The 20,231-nt window shown below is 40.3% G+C and overlaps 1 protein-coding gene across 1 annotated transcript in view; it reads right to left on the bottom strand.

Annotated features, from left to right (window-relative positions):
- LOC102277904 (phospholipid-transporting ATPase IB) overlaps positions 1 to 20,231 on the bottom strand; it is a 124,906-nt gene that overhangs the window by 77,807 nt on the left and 26,868 nt on the right. Inside the window, exons 9-20 of the mRNA XM_070380822.1 lie at positions 16,847 to 16,974; positions 16,395 to 16,506; positions 15,920 to 16,085; positions 14,253 to 14,380; positions 13,054 to 13,131; positions 10,025 to 10,113; positions 8,967 to 9,042; positions 5,556 to 5,661; positions 4,889 to 4,971; positions 4,500 to 4,549; positions 2,268 to 2,337; positions 91 to 175 (exon numbers count right to left, since the gene is read on the bottom strand). Coding sequence (XP_070236923.1) covers positions 91 to 175; positions 2,268 to 2,337; positions 4,500 to 4,549; positions 4,889 to 4,971; positions 5,556 to 5,661; positions 8,967 to 9,042; positions 10,025 to 10,113; positions 13,054 to 13,131; positions 14,253 to 14,380; positions 15,920 to 16,085; positions 16,395 to 16,506; positions 16,847 to 16,974 — 1,171 coding nt within the window. The remainder of the gene's footprint in view (positions 1 to 90; positions 176 to 2,267; positions 2,338 to 4,499; positions 4,550 to 4,888; positions 4,972 to 5,555; positions 5,662 to 8,966; positions 9,043 to 10,024; positions 10,114 to 13,053; positions 13,132 to 14,252; positions 14,381 to 15,919; positions 16,086 to 16,394; positions 16,507 to 16,846; positions 16,975 to 20,231) is intronic.

The following is a 20,231-nucleotide window of genomic DNA, read 5'->3' as shown; positions in this document are numbered from 1 at the left end:
AAGCTCCCCCGAGCACGCATTGAGGTATAATTTCAACAGTTAAGGACAGCATTACAAAAGGGAACTCAATTCTAAATAATTTTCACTTACCTTCTTTAGCAAAATTTTCCAGATGGACTAATGTCTCCTCCACAAAGAGAGAATTTTCTGAAAGTCTCTCATAAATCACTGAATCCTATAGGAAAAAAAGCCACACAGACACACACTGTGATTAACATCTTATCTAAGCCTGATCATCTGAATTATGAAAACTTTTATCATTTTTTTGTTATAGCTCATAGAAGTGAAGGAGCTCAAGAAGCCCCAGTGAAGGCACAATTCCAGGGAAAAAAAGATGTTACATACAGAGGAAGAAAGACAAGGAACAGAGCAAATATCTCATGGGGACAGTGCACGTGAGAAGCCAGTAAAGCGAAGTCTGTACAGCACCGAAAGAAAAAAAAAATGGTCAGCCTAGAAGTCTATACTCAGCAAAAATTTACTTCAAAAGGTTAGAAAAAATAAAGATGAAATAAATATTTTCTTTCTGACTTAGACTGAAAAAATGTATCACCAATAGATCTACGTTGTAAGATATGGTAAAGGAACTCCTTCAGACAAAAGATCATTATGCCAGATGGAAATATGAGTCTGAAAAGCAATGAACATGGTGTTGGCATGGGCATATATATATATACATTATTTCTCTCATTATCTAGTTCTTTTTATTCTAAGAAATTGGACAAAATGATTAGCTGAAAATTGTGAAGCTTGTAACATTTGTAAAATTAAAATGTATGACCAGCATACCAGAAGGATTAGGAGAGAGAAATGGAAATATAGAATTGTAAGGTTCTTGCACTATATGTGAAGTAATATAATATCACTTGAAGGAGAAATGTAATAAAGATACCTATTATAAGCCACAAAGCAACTACTAAAATAAAAACTTTAAAACAAGGAAATTGGAAAAAAATATTCAAGTAATCCAAAAGAAAGTATAAAATAAAAAAGAAATATGGGGGGAAAAGAATAACTGGGACAAAGAGAAAATAAATGGCAAGATGATATATTCAAACCTAGTCATATAGATAACCATACTATATAAATGGGCTAAACATCAGTTAAAAGGCAGAGATTTCCAGAACAGATTTAAAACACTAGAACCAATGGCATGCTTCCTAGAAGAAACACATTTTAAAGACACACGTTCACACATAAACAAAAATGAAGATTGAAAAAAAACAAAGAAGACTTCCCTGGTCTTAAGACTTTCTTAACCAGTCGTTAAGAATCTGTGTGCCAATGCAGGGGACACGGGTTTCATCCCTGGTCCTGGAGGATTCCAGCTACCGTGAAGCAACTAAGCCCGTGCACCACCACAAGAGAAGCCATGGCAATGAGAAACCCACACACTGCAGCTAGAGAGTAATCCACAACAATGAACCAGCACAGCCAAAAATAAATAAGTAAAATTTAAAACAGTAAAGAGACTGTGATGAACAATTTTTCCACAACTAGGAAAAATTCCACAACTTGGATGAAATAAGTAAGTTCCACAACTTGGATGAAATAGAAAAGTTCTATAAAAACCACAAATCAAAGCTAACTAGCTAATTAGAAAAAATGTTCTGAAGAGCTCTATATTATTAAAGAAATTGAATTTGAAGTTATGAATAATATTTCCACCTCGGGTCCATGACTACGTGCTAAGTCCCATGAATCCTTTTAGAGACTCACCGAAAGCACAGCAGTAGTCTTGGGAACCCTCATCACAGATGACAAACACATGGAAGGATGTTTGCTATCATCAGTCATCATGGAAATGTAAATTAAACTCACAGTGAGATACACACCTATCAGAACGGCAAAATTAAAAAGACTAACCAGGCCAAATGTTGGCAACAACTGCTGGTAAGAATGTAACTTCAACTTGGTGGTTTCTTAAGAAGTTGATATATAGCTCCCATGTGATCCAATAATTTTACTCCTTGATATTTACCAGTGAGAGATAAAACTATATGTGCATAGAGAGAGTTGCAAACAAATGGTCACAAGAGCATTACTTGTAGCCAAAACTGCAAATCATTGGTTCTCAAAAAAATAACTGAGTGACGGCACGTTTTCACTGACATCAAAGTTTAATAAAATTCTGGTGGCATTTCAGTGGGTTTGACGGCCTTGAGACGGACTTTCCAATCTAATGCTGTCAACCACCAGTGATAACAGCACATACAAAGTAACGACATTTTAAAATTCATTACATAATAATGAATCCCAGTACTTACAGCCCCTTTGCAGTAGAGCCGGAGCCGTCCTTCAGGAGTTCGGACAATTATAGACATCCTCTTTCTATTACTAAAACAATATCGAAAACATTGTTAGTTTCTGCTTTCCTCAGTATATGGAGCTACCACTCAAGCAAAAACTCAAAGTCAAAAGAACTCTAATTGTTAGAATCCTCAGCTGCTTATGGCTGAAAAGGCTGGCACGTTTATTGCCAGCCTCCTCTTCTTCCTTCTTTATAGACTTCCTTTAACTGAGATTCTGATTATAAATCTCCACCTTTGCCTACTACTATTCTTTTCTTCCTTGGGAATTTACTGACACAAGTATATACAATAGATTATATTAGGATATATTAGATTAATATGTACTATTATAATATAGCACATGATGTATATATAATGTAACATCTTTATGTATTATATATACACATGTACAGGCTGCCATCTATGGAGTCGCACAGAGTCGGACACGACTGACCCAACTTAGCAGCAGCAGCATTATACAACACGTATATTACTTAAAATACACAAACTTTATATACGTGTAATGCGTTTAATATAATGATTAAAAACTGATGAGAGGAGGTGAAAGCAGGCCTGGTCCTGTGTGTTTTTCAGTCCTCACACCATCTTCATCAACTAGACCTTTCTGGCCCCGTTTTCCTGCACAGAGATGTTAAATTGCTGGCTCGGTAGATGCCAGAATCTTTTGAATGTATAGTTCCGTCTCAAAACCCTCTGGATTGTGTGTGTGTGTGTGTGTGTGTGTGTGTGTGTGTGTGTTATAGCTATCATAGAACCTAAACTCACTGCTTTTGTTCCTGATTTAGGAGCCCAAATCGGCTTGAAGGTCTCCTCTCACCTCTGTCCTCCACACACGGTCACGGTAAACTGGCCAAGACAGTCCTTCCCCCTCACCAGGTCATTCGCCCACTCTTAACTCTCCTTCCACCGTTCAGTCACCAGCCCAAACCCCACCTCCCGGCACAGGCTCCCAGGCCCCAGAGGTAAACCGCCACCTCCTGGAGCACCACAGTCCCCATCAAGTCATACTCTTCAATATTCTTTATCGCCCTCAACATGACTGGAGCAGAGGCCGCACAAACAGGCGGTCATCAAGGCCACCTTACTCCTTGAACAGTGTTCCAGAAAAATATTTTTAGCTTTATACATTGCAATGCACACCGTGGAGATGAAAATACATTTTTTAAAAAATTCTTTAACTTTTCTTTGAATTTAAGCAAACTCCAGGAGACAGTGAAGGACAGGGAACCCAGCTGTGCTGCAGTCCATGGGGTCATAACAAGTTGGATGCGGCTTAACAACCAAACAGCAAGTTTTCTTTCACCTCTGGAGGCACAGATTGGTTGACAGTACCAAGGACTTTGGAACCAGTAGACCTGAATTTCAAACCTGATTCTGCCACATATTTACTTATAGACATTGGGAAGGTCATTTAAACTGAGCCCCAACTGCAAGTCCTCCACGTGGTATGGTCACCGTGGGCCTCAGAGCACAGTTCTGAACATGTCCCACAGACCAGCTGGGCTCTCAGTCATTATTCCTCCATGTTTTCAAGCTCTTTCAAAAAAAAGAACTTTATTTTCCCTCAGGAATAATACTGATCAAGAAAAAGATGTCCAAGATTGGAAGAGAAGTAAGAGGTTCATAGAAATGATGGCCAAAAGAGAGGAGGAGGATATCCTTCGGGGAGAAGAAAATCCTGGTAAAATTGAAATGCTTAAGCCTCAGAGATGGAGAAGGCAATGGCACCCCACTCCAGTACTCTTGCCTGGAAAACCCCATGGATGGGGAGCCTGGTAGGCTGTAGTCCATGGGGTCGCTAAGAGTCGGACACGACTGAGTGACTTCCCTTTCACTTTTCACTTTCATGCATTGGAGAAGGAAATGGCAACCCACTCCAGTGTTCTTGTCTGGAGAATCCCAGGGACAGGGGAGCCTGGTGGCCTTCCGTCTATGGGGTCGCACAGAGTTGGACACGACTGAAGCGACTTAGCAGCAGCAGCAAGCCTCAGAGAAGAGTATTCCAATTAAAACAATTATTATAATGAGGCCTAGAGAAGCAAGAACTGAACTGAGATGCAAGGGTGTATAGAAGCTAACTAGAATTTCAGGATTCTGTTATTAGGTTTTCATTTACAGCCAAATCTCAGTTGAATAGTCAAAGAAGAGCCCTGGAAAATTCACATACAGATCAAAAAGATAGCTTACCTAGAAAATTCCAGTACATTAAGAATTTCAAATGTGAGTTCTTCTCCCATCTACAGGAAAATAAGACAACATATTCTTACCTTAGGAAAAAAGTATTTGTCTCACAAAGTCACTCACTCTCCCAATCATGAACAAGTTTCACCCTCCAAATACATATCTTTTTCAAAATAAAGCTTTCCTGCAAGTCTGATGAGATGACAGTGCCCTCCTCTGGTAAGAATACTGTTTGCAACCTGGACAGTATTAACAAAAGTGCTTCCTATAGCAACAGATTAAGATTGAAACACCTCTCCAATCTAAAATCAGCATGATTAGAAAAATTGTACACGTGTGTCTCTGGATGAGCAGGTGCATGTAAACCGCTAGAAAGTATATCAAGTATTACTCACAGCTTCTATGGTGACCGAGTTCGGCATCCTTGTAGTGAAAACAAAGCCAAGTTTCTTGGCTCCTTTCACTAAAGCTGCTTCATCTGTCAATAAAAGGCCTGTATTAATGGAGATTGAGCAAGTGTATTAACATTATATTTAATTTAATACAGATTTCTCCAGCAGTAAAATATCATGTCATTCTTTAGAACTTGGGGTTTTCTAGCCAAATGCATTTATCAGTGCTTCTAGGTAACAGAGTGTTGACAGTAGAGGAAATCTGGTTAAGCAGGGCCTCGGTCAGTGGGACTAATCCACCAGCCTGGAATTGAAACACTTTCCTCCTGCTCACTGAGGTCTTCTCTGTTCTCTACAACATTAGTAGCACTTCCATAAAATGTTGCATGGCCTTAACCTGCCCTGTGCCTGCTTACTGACTGTAACCTGCTTCTAAGCCCCTGCTCCAAGACCACACCCTGCCAGCCTTCTGGGCACTTTGGGGGTGTATGGGGTATGTGGAGAGTGGGAGCCCCAGAGCTTCAAAGTGGCTCAGAGCTGTGTACGAATGCCCCAAACAGGTAAGAATTTCAGGGAAGGAGAAAGGCAGGCACAACTGGGGATCCGTGATGGCTCCCCTTCCTCTGTGGGCTCATCGCCTGCCAGGCGTTCACGGGCACACAGCACCTACCTGGAGAGGAGGCCTGGTAGTTTATGTTGTTTCCCTCTCTCTCTGGAACAACAGTGTGGCACACACACAACAGGGTAAGAAATTCCTTTATATACTCTTTCGTGGGCTGTAAGAAAGGAACACAGCTAATGAGTCTCTTCCAACCTGGCCCTCAACTCAAAAGTCCTACATAATCTGCATATATATATATATATATATATATATATATATATATACAAGTGAGATTTCGCTTCAGGTCCATACAGAGTAAGGCACTGGCTAGAAACCATACCACACATTCAGAATGTGTTTGTGGAGTGGAGGCTGAGTCAGGGGGAGAGGCGAGGGCTGGGGCGACCACAGGGAACAGGAAGACCCTGCTGTCTAGGGACGTTTGTTCTCCTTGGGGACACAGGTGTTCACAAAGCTGGAAGAAACAAGGAAGGGGTGTGATAGGGAAGTCAGGGGCCTATTTTAGGGAGGTGATGCTGAGTACACCATGCGAAATGCTGGGCTGGATGAAGCACAAGCTGGAATCAAGATTGCCGGGAGAAATAACAATAACAGATATGCAGATGACACCACGCTTATGGCAGAAAGCAAAGAAGAACTAAAGACTCCTTGATGAAAGTGAAAGAAGAGAGTGAAAAGCTGGCTTAAAACTCAACATTCAGAAAACTAAGATAATGGCATCCGGTCCCATCACTTCATGGCAAATAGATGGGAAAACAATGGAAACAGTGAGAGACTTTATTTTGGGGGCTCCAAAATCACTGCAGATGGTGACTGCAGCCATGAAATTAAAAGATGCTTGCTCCTGGGAAGAAAAGCTATGACCAACCTAGACAGCATATTAAAAAGCAGAATTTGCTTTGCAGACATTACTTTGCCAACAAAGGTCCGTCTAGTCAAAGCTATGGTTTTTCCAGTAGTCATGTATGGATGTGAGAGTTGGACTATAAAGAAAGCTGGGCACCAAATGATGCTTTTGAACTGTGGTGTTGGAGAAGATTCTTGAGAGTCCCTTGGACTACAAGGAGATCAAACCAGTCAATCCTAAAGGAAATCAGTCCTGAATATTCACCAGAAGGACTGATGCTGAAGCTGACACTCCAATACTTTGGCCACCAGATGCAAAGAACTAACTCATTGGAAAGGACCCTGATGCTGGAAAAGATTGAAGGTGGGAGGAGAAGGGGATGAGAGAGGATGAGATGGTTGGATGGCATCACCGACTCAATATACATGAATTTGAGTAAGCTCTGGGAGTTGGTGATGGTCAGGGAAGCCTGGCATGCTGCTGTCCATGGGGTTGTAAAGAGTCGGACACAACTGACTTACTAAACTGAACTGAACTGATAAGGGGAAAAAAGCATATTTAGATGTTTAAATTAAGACCTAAATGGAAAGGTTAGTTGTGGGTCTGTGTTCACATGTGTGGTGGCACACACCAAAGGTTGTAGCACTTTCCCAGGACCCAAAATCAGGACACAGATTCATCATTAGTGGAGCTTCAAGATAAATGTGGCTCCTGCATCTTGAGTGTAGGGGTCAATGACACAGAATGAGGTTGGAGACAGAGAGAGGACCACAGTAGTAAGTCAGGATTCTACTTAAATGTGGTACCAGTCCTCAGAAGGGTCTTAAGCAAAGGAAGAACATGTACAGGTTTTACATTTTAAAGATCACTTTTATTTATTTTAATTTTTGGCTGCTCCCCAAGGCATTTGGGATCTTAATTCCCTGACCAGGGGTTGAACCCATGCTCCCTGTGTTGGAAGGCAGAATCTTAACCACTAGTCTACTGGGGAAGTCCCAAAGATCACTTTTATTTTTAAGAAGATCAAGATTTCGTTTTAAAGTCTATTTTATCTGATATGAGTATTGCTACTCCTGCTTTCTTTTGGTCCCTATTTGCATGGAAAATCTTTTTCCAGCCCTTCACTTTCAGTCTGTATGCGTTCCCTGTTTTGAGGTGGGTCTCTTGTAGACAACATATGTAGGGGTCTTGTTTTTGTATCCATTCAGCCAGTCTTTGTCTTATGGTGGGGGCATTCAACCCATTTACGTTTAAGGTAATTACTGATAAGTATGATCCCGTTACCATTTACTTGATTGTTTTGGGTTCGAATTTATGATCCAGCAATCCCACTGCTGGGCATACACACTGAGGAAACCAGAATTGAAAGAGACACGTGTACCCCAATGTTCATCGCAGCACTGTTTATAATAGCCAGGACATGGAAGCAACCTAGATGTCCATCAGCAGATGAATGGATAAGAAAGCTATGGTACATATACACACTGGAGTATTACTCAGCCATTAAAAAGAATACATTTGAATCAGTTCTAATGAGGTGGATGAAACTGGAGCCTATTATACAGAGTGAAGTAAGCCAGAAAGAAAAACACCAATACAGTATACTAACGCATATATATGGAATTTAGAAAGATGGTAACAATAACCCTGTATATGAGACAGCAAAAGAGACACTGATGTATAGAACAGTCTTATGGATTCTGTGGGAGAGGGAGAGAGTGGGAAGATTTGGGAGAATGACATTGAAACATGTATAATATCATGTATGAAACGAGTCACTAGTCCAGGTTCGATGCACGATACTGGATGCTTGGGGCTGGTGCACTGGGAAGACACAGAGGGAGGGTATGGGGAGGGAGGAGGGAGGAGGGTTCAGAATGGGGAACACATGTATACCTGTGGCGGATTCATTTCGATATTTGGCAAAACTAATACAATTTTGTAAAGTTTAAAAATAAAATAAAATTGAAAAAATAAAATAAAATTGAAAAAAAAAAAAGATCAAGATTTCCCATCAGCTAGATCAATATCTTAAAATAGATAAGTGAAGATATTGATTGCATGCTATAGAACCAAAAGAGTTTAAAAGCAGATAGAGATAGGATTTTACAGATTGCTACATAGTACAATATTCCTATATAACGTCTGAATTCATTCACACTCAAGTCAAGGCATGCTGCTGCTGCTAAGTCGCTTCAGTCATGTCCGACTCTGTGCGACCCCATAGACGGCAGCCCACCAGGCTCCGCCATCCCTGGGATTCTCCAGGCAAGAATACTGGAGTGGGTTGCCATTTCCTTCTCCAGTGCATGAAGGTGAAAAGTGAAAGTGAAGTCACTCAGTCCTGTCCGACTCTGAGCAACCCCATGGACTGCAGCCTACCAGGCTCCTCTGTCCATGGGATTTTCCAGGCAAGAGTACTGGAGTGGGGTGCCATCGCCTTCTCCAAAGTCAAGGCATAGCTCATACTTATCATGTTAAATCCCTTGCTTACTATTTTAATACCAAGAACTTTTCAAGACTCTCTCTCTTTTCCTTTTAGGAAAATATATGTATGTTTGAAAGTTATATCGCAATACCCTGTCAACATAGAGGGAAAATAGCAGACTTACATGATCATTCTCAAAGTTCTGCAATAATGCTGGGTCATTGAATTCGTAGGCGTCTGAGATGAAGCAAGGAGACTGACTGAAGAAGAACAGATAAGATTCATTTTAACTATAAGTTCCTGGTAGTACCAGTCAGCAATCACACTGACCCAATGAAATATAGCCCCATCTTCTGTTTTCCCTAAATCACACTTACAACTAGTAAATATTCAGTGTTCTGTCAAATTATAATTCCCTGGTGGCTCGATGGTAAAAGAAACAGCCTGCTAATGCAGGAGATTCAGGAGACATGGGTAGATCCTTGGGTTGGGAAGATCCCCTGGAGAAGGGAATGGCAACCCACTCCAGTAATTCTTGCCTGGAAAACCGCCATGGACATAGGAACCTGGTGGGGCTACAGTCTAGAGGTCACACAGAGTCAGACATGACTGAACACACAGGGCCCCGTCAAATTATACAACTTCCCAGACCTCACGCTGCGTTAGAAAACGCTTAAACTTGTGTTGAAAATGGTATAGGTATATAGATTTTGAGGCAGAGGAATTTGCAACCAACACAGTAAAGTGAAGAATAGATCTGGGTTCTCTGAAACATGGGAAAGATCCATACAAGGGAGCTTCCTGAGAACTGCCACTGGGGGTCTGAACAATGGGGGCTGTGTGATTGCATGTCAGTGTTCCAGCATGATAAAAAACATCCGGGGAAAAGGAACACCGGCAAAGGAGGAGAGAACGTTGTCTAGTCACCTTAAGCCTTTTGCACCATCATCACTTTTGCTTGACAGATCTCTAAGAGAAAGTGAGGGAGGAAATATGATGAACAGGTTATAAATATAAAACTCTTTAGGAATTCCAATCATGTTTAAAAGTAGATGTAAACTGTATTTTAGAAAATAAAAACACTCCAAGTTTTCATTTAAGGTATGTTAAGTTGCAATCTCATTCAGATATAGCTATAGTACTAGAAGTTCAGATAAGTTTTAGAGTAAATGAAGGCTACTTAATTTTGTTAAGAAAAAAGAATGGGAACTTTCAACAGAGTATGGCAATAAAAACACTTACCCATACGTTATACCCGCAATGCTGCACTTCTTAAATGTCATAACATTGCAAGTGAGGGTTCCTGTCTTATCAGAGAATAAGTATTCCACCTACACAAAGAAGAAATACATTTTAAATTGAACTAAATGAAGAAAAACTTAACATAATAAATGGCATCCCACTCCAGTATTCTTGCCTGGAAAGTCCCATGGATGGCGGAGCCTGGTAGGCTACTGTCCATGGGGTTGCAAAGAGTCAGCCACGACTGAGTGACTTCACTTCACTTCAAATGAAGAAAAACTTAGCATAATAAATGACATAACCTAAAATGTATTTAGAGAGCAAAGATGGCATTCTTTCTCTTTAAATCCTCAAATTATATGAATTTTTAGAAAACAAGGATTTCAATCTATAAGAATTCTATCTTTAATATTTACTTCTTTCAGAAGCCATACTCTTCTCTTTGTTTTACACTGGAGATGAAATTCTATAGTAATATGCAAAGTAAACTTCAAGTCGTCAAACCTAAGAAATTCAGAAGTCCAAGTTCATTTTCCTGACATAAGAAATCTCATTAAAAGTACCTAGAAAACATTAAGTAGGTAGATTGGTATTGATATACCAATATATGTATACCTCAGATGAAAAAGAAAACCAGACTCAAAACCATTTTAATCATGATCATGAATATAATGCTCATTTTAAAGACAAATGGAAATTTTGTAGGTGATCATTTCTGTCCAATGAATACTGCAAAGCAATGTGGATTTAAAGTTTTAAGATCTTTGCATTATTTGGATAGACAAGATGGATGCCAGCTATGTGTAAGTAAAGTCACCAGAAATGATAATAAATGGCAGAAATTTTCACTTTTGCTTTCAGAAACATTTATTTTTATTTTTAGAAACAACTTATTTCTGTATATTGGTTTTGTATCATGCAACTTTCCTGGGTTCTTTTTTTATTATTGCTTACAGGTTTTTGGTGCAGTCTTTAGGGTTTTCTATACATAACATAGTGGACTTCCCTGGTGGCTCAGAAGGTAAAGCATCTGTCTACAATGCCAGAGACCTGGGTTCAATCCCTGGGTTGGGAAGATTCCCTGGAGAAGGAAATGGCAACCCACTCCAGTACTCTTGCCTTGAAAATCCCATGGACGGAGGAGCTTGGTGCAGGCTACTGTCCATGGGGTTGCAAAGAGTCGGGCACGACTGAGTGACTTCATTCATACATAACATGTCATATGTCAAAAGAGACAGCTTTAATTCTTCCTTTCTGATTTGGGTGCCTTTTATTTATTTTTCTTGCCTAACTGCCATGGCTAGGATTTACAATTCTAAGTTGAATAAAAGCAGCATTTTTTTAATGCTACCCTAATAAGTGGAGGCATCCTTGTTTTATTTTTGATCTTAGAGGAAAACCTTTTCAGTTTTCACTGAGTATACTTTTAACTGTGAGCTTGTTGTACACACCCTTTATTATGTTGAAATATGTTCCCTCTGTAGTCCCTTTATTGATACGTTTATGATACATGGATGTTGAATTCTGTCAAATGCTTTTTCTGCATCTATTGCATACATTTCTTATCCTTCATTTTGTTAAAAGGGTGTATCACATTGGTTGATTTGTGCATACTGAACCAGTCTTGCATTCCTAGAATAAATAATCATGATGTATGGTCCTTTATTAATGTTGAATTTGATCTGCTAATATTTTGTTGATGATTTTTGCATCTGAGTTTATAAGGGATATTGACCTGTAATTTTCTTTTCTTGTGGTGCCTGTGCATCCATGCATGCTCAGTCATGTCCAGCTCTTCGCGACCCCATGGATTTTTGTAGCCCACAGGCTCTTCTGTCCATGGGATTTCCCAGGCAAGAATACTGGAGTAGCTTGCTATTTCCCTCTCCAGAAGTATCTTTGTCTATGCTGGTAAATGATGAAACCAGGATTCACATTCATGATGTTTAACTTCAAAATTCTGCCTTTTACCATGGTTTATATGTGGCCTTTACTTAATTGAAAGGTAGAAAATCATAATCTAGTAAATACATATATAGAGACAGAACAAAAAGTAGATAGAAAAAAGTAACAATTACAAGTCTTTCTTCCTTCAAGTTCTATACAACTGTGAGAGTTGTTGCTTTTTTTTCAGCTTCATTATATGAATAGTATAATTGACAAATAATCTTGGGAGTTTTTAAAACTGCATTTAAACTTGTAAAGATGCCATTGTCATCTAAAAGGCAACCAACAACTGTCTGTTGGTAACTGGGCATCATTCCCGCCTGTCTATTCTAAGGCAGGGTCTAGAGGCCCAAGGCTACGTTTCTCTGGTCTGCAGATTAGATTCCACCATTGAAAGACATTTTCAGTGAAGATCCAGAAGCTCTACTGCTTCCCTTCTGGGAGCTGTGGGCAGATGCATGGATTTGGCCGGTGTGAAATTTCACAGCAGCCTGTGGATGCACCCCTATGAGTCACCTGCCTTAAAGAAGCAGAAACCCAGCCATCCCCCAGATTCCAGGGTCCCTGTGGCTCCCTGGAAGTTCCTGAAGCCCTGGGAGCCCCCAGTAGCTTTTCCTACCTGCCCCCCAGCTCTTTCACTCTTTCATAAGCACATAATAACCTGTATCAGATGTGTTCTACTTGTAACCCATTAGGCAATATTATGAATTGGAACAAATTATATTTCTAAAGCTTCACAAGGGTGTCACATTATCTATGTGCATGCTCAGTCACTTCAGTCATGTCCGACTCTTTGTGACCCCATGGACTATAGCCCGCCGGGCTCCTCTATCCATGGGATTTCCCAGGCAAGAATACTGGAGTGGGTTGCCATGCCCTTCTGCAGGGGGTCTTCCCGACCCAGAGATTGAACCTGGGTCTCTTACATTGCAGGCATATTCTTTACCACTAAGACACTGGGGAAGCCGCATATTACCTCTAGCCCATGGCTAAATCTGGCCTTTCAGCTCTGCACACGCTCTCCCTAGACCCACCTCCTGCGGGGCTCCTGTCACACTGCCCAGCCCTGGAGGGGCCCTCACCTGCCCAAGCTCTTCATTAAGATTGGATGTTCTGGCCATGGCATAGACATTACTTCCCTTAAAATGCATATCTTCATCCTGCAGGAAAGAAACAAAATAGCCAAGCCACACAGACAGAACTAGGCTCAAAACTTCTTCAGGAAGCCCATACTGCCACTGATCTTCTCATGTGCTTGACATTTATAAAGAATTCACAGTGGAGAGTCCAGAATACTTGGTTTGGGACACATATATGCTAGTTTTACACACGGGTTGGCAGAGTCGATTCAGGAGAAGCAAAGCCATAGATGCGGCTTTCAATCCTGGCTGTGCCTTAGGCACGCTGTGTGGCCTTAAGTGTGTCTCAGTTACTACGTCTATCAGATAAGGGTAGTAACAGGGACCTCCCTCCCAGCACTACTCAGAGCTACTGCAAAGATCAGATGAGAACATATGTGAGGGCCCTTTGTCTAATTTTGTGGTTGCTAAAATAATACTCCCATTCAAATGATGGTAGTTCATCAACATATTGGGAGGATCCTGTTAAGGTGACATCCAGAAAGAATTTTATTTCAAAGAAGAAACCAACACAACAGTGTAAAGCAACTGTCCTCAAGTTAAAAAAAATAATAATACAGATCAGCAAATGCAAACTACTATGAATTACTGTGTGCCATATGCCTGAAACTAACACAATATTATAAATCAACTATACTCCAATGAAAAAAGAACAATATGAAGACAAAAAAAAAAAAAAAAAGTGACAACCCTACACACAGATTTAAAAATCTGTTCAGTCACAGCTGACAAAGTATCAACTTCAGTCAATACATGGTTGTCACCTAAGAAATATTTTTCTTAATTTGAAGGAATGCTGAAATGCCATTGTTTCTGTCATGCTTGCCAAGCTCTGTAAATCTATTGTAAGTCTATTGGACTCTCCTTTGTGAGTATCTTAAGTTTTAACAGTGGACTGTTTCTCTACACTTGCTACTAAGCCTCTATCTCTTAAATATTTCTGATTGTCTGGAAAATATATATATAGGGAAAATGTGTCCTCAAGAGCGAGTCAAAGGCGTCCAAGGCACTGCTGAGTCAGCCTTGGCTCTTGGCCTGTCAGCTGCACTGGCCCCACCACAAGGACTCAGTCACACTGATTCTCAAAACCAAAGCCATAACCCAAGAGAGAACTGTCTTAATTTCCTGAATTTACTACTCACCCAGTTTATAAACAGGGCCTGAATGTACTTCACAATTTCCAGAGTGACCAGCAGACTAATAGGGATGAGATTGTGGTACAAGATGATGAACACCAAAAGGTCAAACCCAAAGCTGTGATAGTCATAATCTGCGGAAGAAAAATTAGAGGAACCACGTTGCAGCTTCAGGCGATATCTTTATTTATCTGTGTTCTCATTATTACTTTTTAAAATTGTGGAATTTTTCTCCATGGAAATTATTATTAAGAGTATAATTAAGTGGACACAGATATAAAATAGTTTTTAAAATATTAGCTAAGTACCAATCAACTATGTAACAGGGTGCATAGAAGCATGGGGATACAAGTTCTAACAAGACTTAGATCCTGCCCTCAGAGAACTCAGATGTAGCTTGAGAAAGTGGGAGGAGTCAGGAACTACAGCAAGACAAGCTCTGTGAGGTGTGTAGCAGCAAAACACAAAGTTGGAGGCACAAAAATAGGTCTTAGAAAAGGCGGTAAGCAAAGCATTGAAGAGAGGACGTTGCTAAACACAGAAGATACGGAGGGGCTGATGAGGAGGACTTTTTAATCTAATGTAACAGTAGGTTTGAGGGCTTCCCTGGTGGCTCAGTGGTAAAGGACCTGCCTGCCAATACAAGAGACCCAGGTTTGATCCCTGGGGCAGGAAGATTCCCCTGGAGAAGTAAATGACAACCCTTTCCAGTATTCTTGTCTGGGAAATCCCATGGACAGAGGAGCCTGGTGGGCTATATAGTCCATGGAGTTGCAAAAGAGTCGGACATGACTTAGGGACTAAAGTAACAACAACAACTGTAGATTTGAAGCTAAAGAGATAATTATTATAATGATTTTTTAAAACCCAGGGAAAGAAGTAAAAGATATTTTACTTAAAAATATCTAGAAATTGTTCAGAGGATCTATATGCACTGTCTTCCTGACAACTTGCATCTCAGACTTACACATTAAATTTACATAGTTGAATTATGGGAGGAAGGAGTTCTAACTAAACACAAAGGAAGTTGTAAAATGCTCGCAAACAGGTCCTCTCAGGGCAAGTTAGAGCAACACAGAATCCTCAGGTGACAGATTAGAAAAGGTGGAAAGCTGTAAGATGGTTTGCCCTGAAAACACAGAAAGACAGAATCAAAACTGCTGAACTTTTCATGCCAAATCCCTATAAGTTCACCTTTAAACCTCTTACTGACAGAAGGCCACTCTGGCTGCTGAGTCCCCTCGGAGCTCCTTGTCACCACTCACTGTACACAGAGCCCTGCAGTGACTGAAGGAGGCAGCTACTGTCCCCTTTCAAAGGAGGAAAGCAATGCTCAGGGAAGTGAACACCTTGTCCGAGCCCTTCTGGTGACTGCACGACAGATGCAAGGGTGTGGGCCTTCTCCATCTGACTCCATCTCATGCCTCTGTCTGCCCCCTCTCTCTGCTTCATTCCAGAATGCCAGGATTACATGACACTGGCATGTAATCTTTCCCAAAAAATCTTAAGAAGGAAATGTTCTATTTCTAAAACTCATTAACCTTCAGTTTCTGAAAACAAACAAATAAAGCAAAGGACCAACCTCCAGTTAGAACGAGAGCCGTCCCTTTTAAATGAAAACGTGAGAAGTAACTTACAAAAGTGGCGTTTTCCTCCCATGCTCTGACACTTACCGCTCTTCCCGATGTACCAGGGCTCTGCTCTGTATCTGTCTTTCCAGTATATGGCTCCCACACAGCTCACCAAGGACATGACCAAGAGCAGCAGGAACAACACCAGGATCTGCATGTTGGTCACCTTCTCCACCTTGGATCTCTTGAGGGGTGACTTGACCGCATTCTGCATGATAGCAGGAAACCACACACCAAAAAGGACCAAAAACAAGCAAGACAGGTGAATTACAGTTTGATGGTGAAGGAGGTCAAAAACTGCAATGGTTAAAAAGTACAACATCTTTGGCCACATCACGGATGGACTGAAAGTGTGCCCATGGTTTTCCACCTCGCTTCTTGAAGCATCAGCCTCTAGTTCACAGGAAACATATCCACATAGCAGATCTATCATCTCAAAATCCAAAGTCCTAGGGTTCCTAAAAACACAAAATGTTGTGACTTGGGGCAATGCTATTTGTCACCATAGATTATTTACCTGCATGAATTTCGTTTCAAATCCAGTGTAAACGACTATGCCCAGGATCCACTCAGTATTTTTAAGCTGTGTGCCTCTCAGCAAGACCTGGTCAGGCCCAATTGAAATAGGGCTAAAAAAAATAAAAAGAGTATTAGTAAATTACCACAGAACTTTTTCTTTTCACAAGGTAAACAAACCTAGACTTTCACCATATATATAAATTTATTTTGTCAAGTTCAACTTTCTGGACAAATAGCAATAAAAACAAATGTGTCTTCAAAGAAAGTATCTATTTCTAAAACAGCACAGGAAAAAATTGCTTTGTTATCCATTTCTCATCATTCCAAAGATATGTAGGTTAAAAATTTTAGAGAGTAAAACATTCTTTACACTTAGAGTGACTATAAAAGTAATTGTCAGGGAAGATTAAGTGGACAAAAAAATGTTTGAGAAGGAAAAAAAAATGATACCTTTTCTCATTTAGGTATAAAGTTCCTGCAAAACTGTTGAAATGAAAATTAGGTTCTTCACATTTTATTTTTCCAGATAGGTTTGACAATTGCTTTTCTGTTTTCATGGTAGCTGTTTCTGATAAAGCCTACAAAATAAAATCACAGGAAAAAATGAAAACAGAATTTTCATGGCAAAGTTCAATGTTTCGTTGTTGTCGTTCTGTCGCTCAGTCATGTCCAACTCTTTGCGATGCCATGGACGGTAGCCCACCAGGCTCCTCTGTCCATAGGATTTCCCAGGCAAGAATATTGGAGAGGGTTGCCATAATGGCTAATAAAAGGATATTATGAAAGTCAGTGTCTGAAAATGTATTGCACTTACCAAACAAAAAAAAAAATATCAAACACTAACATAAACTTTGCTAGAAGGCTTTGCCATACCAACATTTTGCAAATAATTTTAGTGAGATCAAAAGAGGTATGAAGTTTAGTTTCCATCGCCTTGAAGTGAAATTATAATTATCACAATCAAACACCATATAGTATTTGATAGATTTATGCCTACAACTGATGATGCTCAACTGTGGCTCACACTCTGACTAGCAAGGATCTAGAACAATGATTCCAAACTTATGTGTGCATCAGACTCACCTAGAGTCATGTTAAAGTACAGATTGCAGGGCTGTGCCCCCAGAGTTTTTTTATTCAGTGGGTCTGGGGTAAGGCACCAAAACTTGCATTAATAACAACTCTAACAGGATGGTGACGCTGCTGGTCCAAGGATCACACTTTGAGAATCACTCACTGAGAAAATGCCTCATTCCAATGAGATGATCTCAGCCTTGCAGAGAGAAAAGGCAGATCACCTCCAAAAGAATTTGGAATCAAATTGTCATTAGTCTAACAATAGGAAATACTTAAAGACAGAGGATTTTATTTTTAAGTACTTAATTAAGAGACCTTTGAATCTAGAATGTTACAACTTTCTAATTTCAAATAAATTTGAAAGTTTAGTACAAATATTCTCAGGCATGCATACAAAGTATTAAAAGTTTTGACACTCAAGGACCTACATTGAAACAGTTTGGGATGAACTTCCGTTCAAAGGTACCTTAAATAAAGTCTGAAAGCTAGTTACCAACTTGAAGAAGACATTTGCAACACATACAATTGATATACCTATTCTTATGTACTGAAAGTGCATGAAGAAATTCTTTAAATCAGAAAGAGAACAGAATGAAAAGTGTAATGAAAGTGTTAGTCACTCAGTTGTGTTCAACTCTTTGTGACCCCATGGACTGTAGCCCACCAGGTTCCTCTGTCTATGGAATTCTCCAGGCAAGAATACTGGAGTGGGTAGCCATCCCTTTCTCGAGGGGATCTTTCCCAACCAGGGACTGAGTCAGGTCTCCTGCATTGCAGCAGATTCTTCACTGTATGAGCCACTAGGAAAGCCCCCAACAAGAACAAATACATCTGTGTTCATTTTTTTTTTCATCTTCTTTCTTTGTTGTTTAAATTAGGTAGTTTCTATTGTGTTATCTTTCAATTCACAGATTCTTTTCTCCAGCCCTTACATTCTGCTGTTGAGCCCAACCCCTGAGCTTTTTTCATTTGGTTGGTGGGTTGCTTTGGGGGTTGCTTTGTGTGTGTCTGTGGGGGAAGGGGGGTTAGTTATTGTATTTTTAAGTTTTTAAATTTCCAAATTTCCTTGCTGAGACTGTTTTTTTGCTGAGACTTTTGTTTCAAGCATTTTTGTCATTGCTCATGAAAGCCTTTTTTCTAATGTCCCTTGTAGTGTCTCTGTCAGATAATGCTTACATTTTTTGTTATTTTGGTATTAGCATCATGGGTTGTCATTTTTCATTGAGTTTGAGATCCTTCTGGTTTGGGGTATGATGAATAAATTTTGACTGAAACCAGACAGCTTGCCTGTTACATGTATTATGTTACGAGATACTGCTGCTGCTGCTAAGTCACTGCAGTCGTGTCCAACTCTGTGTGACCCCATAGACGGCAGCCCACCAGGCTCCCCGGTCCCTGGGATTCTCCAGGCAAGAACACTGGAGTGGGTTGCCATTTCCTTCTCCAATACATGAAAGTGAAAAGTGAAAGTGAAGTCGCTCAGTCGTATCCGACTCGTAGCGACCCCATGGACTGCAGCCTACCAGGCTCCTTTGTCCATGGGATTTTCCAGGCAGGAGTACTGGAGTGGGGTGCCATTGCCTTCTCCGAGATACTAGACATCATTTAAACCTTAGCTGGCTTCCTCTGGCACCTCTCTGACAGGGCATGAAAGTGCTGTCTCATTACTGTATGATGGGGGATAAGCATACAAGTTGCAAATTTACCTCTTTTGATGTCCAAGTTGGGGTGGGGGGGTGGTCAGTTATAGCTGGGCAAGGGTGAGAGCCCTGATCACCCTGTAGACCTTCAACAACACCTTCCTGGCTTAAATGGGTTGCAATGCCTTGTTACTACTGTCCACATGGTCTCCTAATCCTAAAGGAAATGAACCCTGAATGTTCATTGGAAGGAATATCTTTCCTATCTCCTGGAGTTTGCTCAAATTCATGTCTATTGAGTTGGTGGTGCTATCTAACCACCTCATCCTATGCCACCCTCTTCTCCTTTTGCCTTCAATCTTTCCCAGCATCAGGGTCTTTTCAATGAGTCAGCTCTTTGCACCAGGTGGCCAAAGTATTGAAGCTTCAGCATCTGTCCTTCCAATGAATATTCAGGGTTCATTTCCTTTAAGATTGACTGGTTTGATCTCCTTGCTGTCCAAAGGTCTCTGAACATTCTTCTCTAACACCATAGTTCAAAAGCATCAATTCTTCAGTGCTCAACTTTCATTATTATGCAACCATCACATCCGTGTGTGACTACTGGGAAAACCACAGCTTTGACTATGTGAACCCTGAGATAAATGAGGCCAAAGAAAGAACAGGGAATTCGCCATCACATTGTTCCCAGGGTCGCAAGGTCCTGCTATCTGGCTTCTTCTCTCAGTTTTTCAGAGTCTTATGTTTGTTTTTTATATAAAAGCCAAAGTCTTTAGTTGTACTTGGCAGGAAAAAATAGGTAAAACAACGTCTACTCCATCTTCCCAGAAACAGAAGTCTGTAATTGAATTTTTAAAAAATCAGGTAGGTACAAAACTATTACTATGATTAGCACTGAAGACAAAGGTGGGATTTGGAAAGTGACGGAGGCAAAATAAACTCATTTTCTCAATTACTTTTACAAAGATGATAGATTTAACAAATTCTAAACCCGTTTTCTATTTTCAAATCAAATTAAAGTTTGCAGTAAAGATAGCAACAGACATGCAAATAATCAAATATAAAACCAGGGACTTCCTTACTTAAGCAAACTAACAGAGCAAAGATCAATGCCCTTT

This window comes from Bos mutus, chromosome 12, assembly GCF_027580195.1.
Source record: "Bos mutus isolate GX-2022 chromosome 12, NWIPB_WYAK_1.1, whole genome shotgun sequence".
Lineage (NCBI taxonomy): Eukaryota > Metazoa > Chordata > Mammalia > Artiodactyla > Bovidae > Bos > Bos mutus.
Note: the sequence above shows the minus strand (reverse complement) of the source record. Positions and strands in the feature narration are given on the sequence as shown.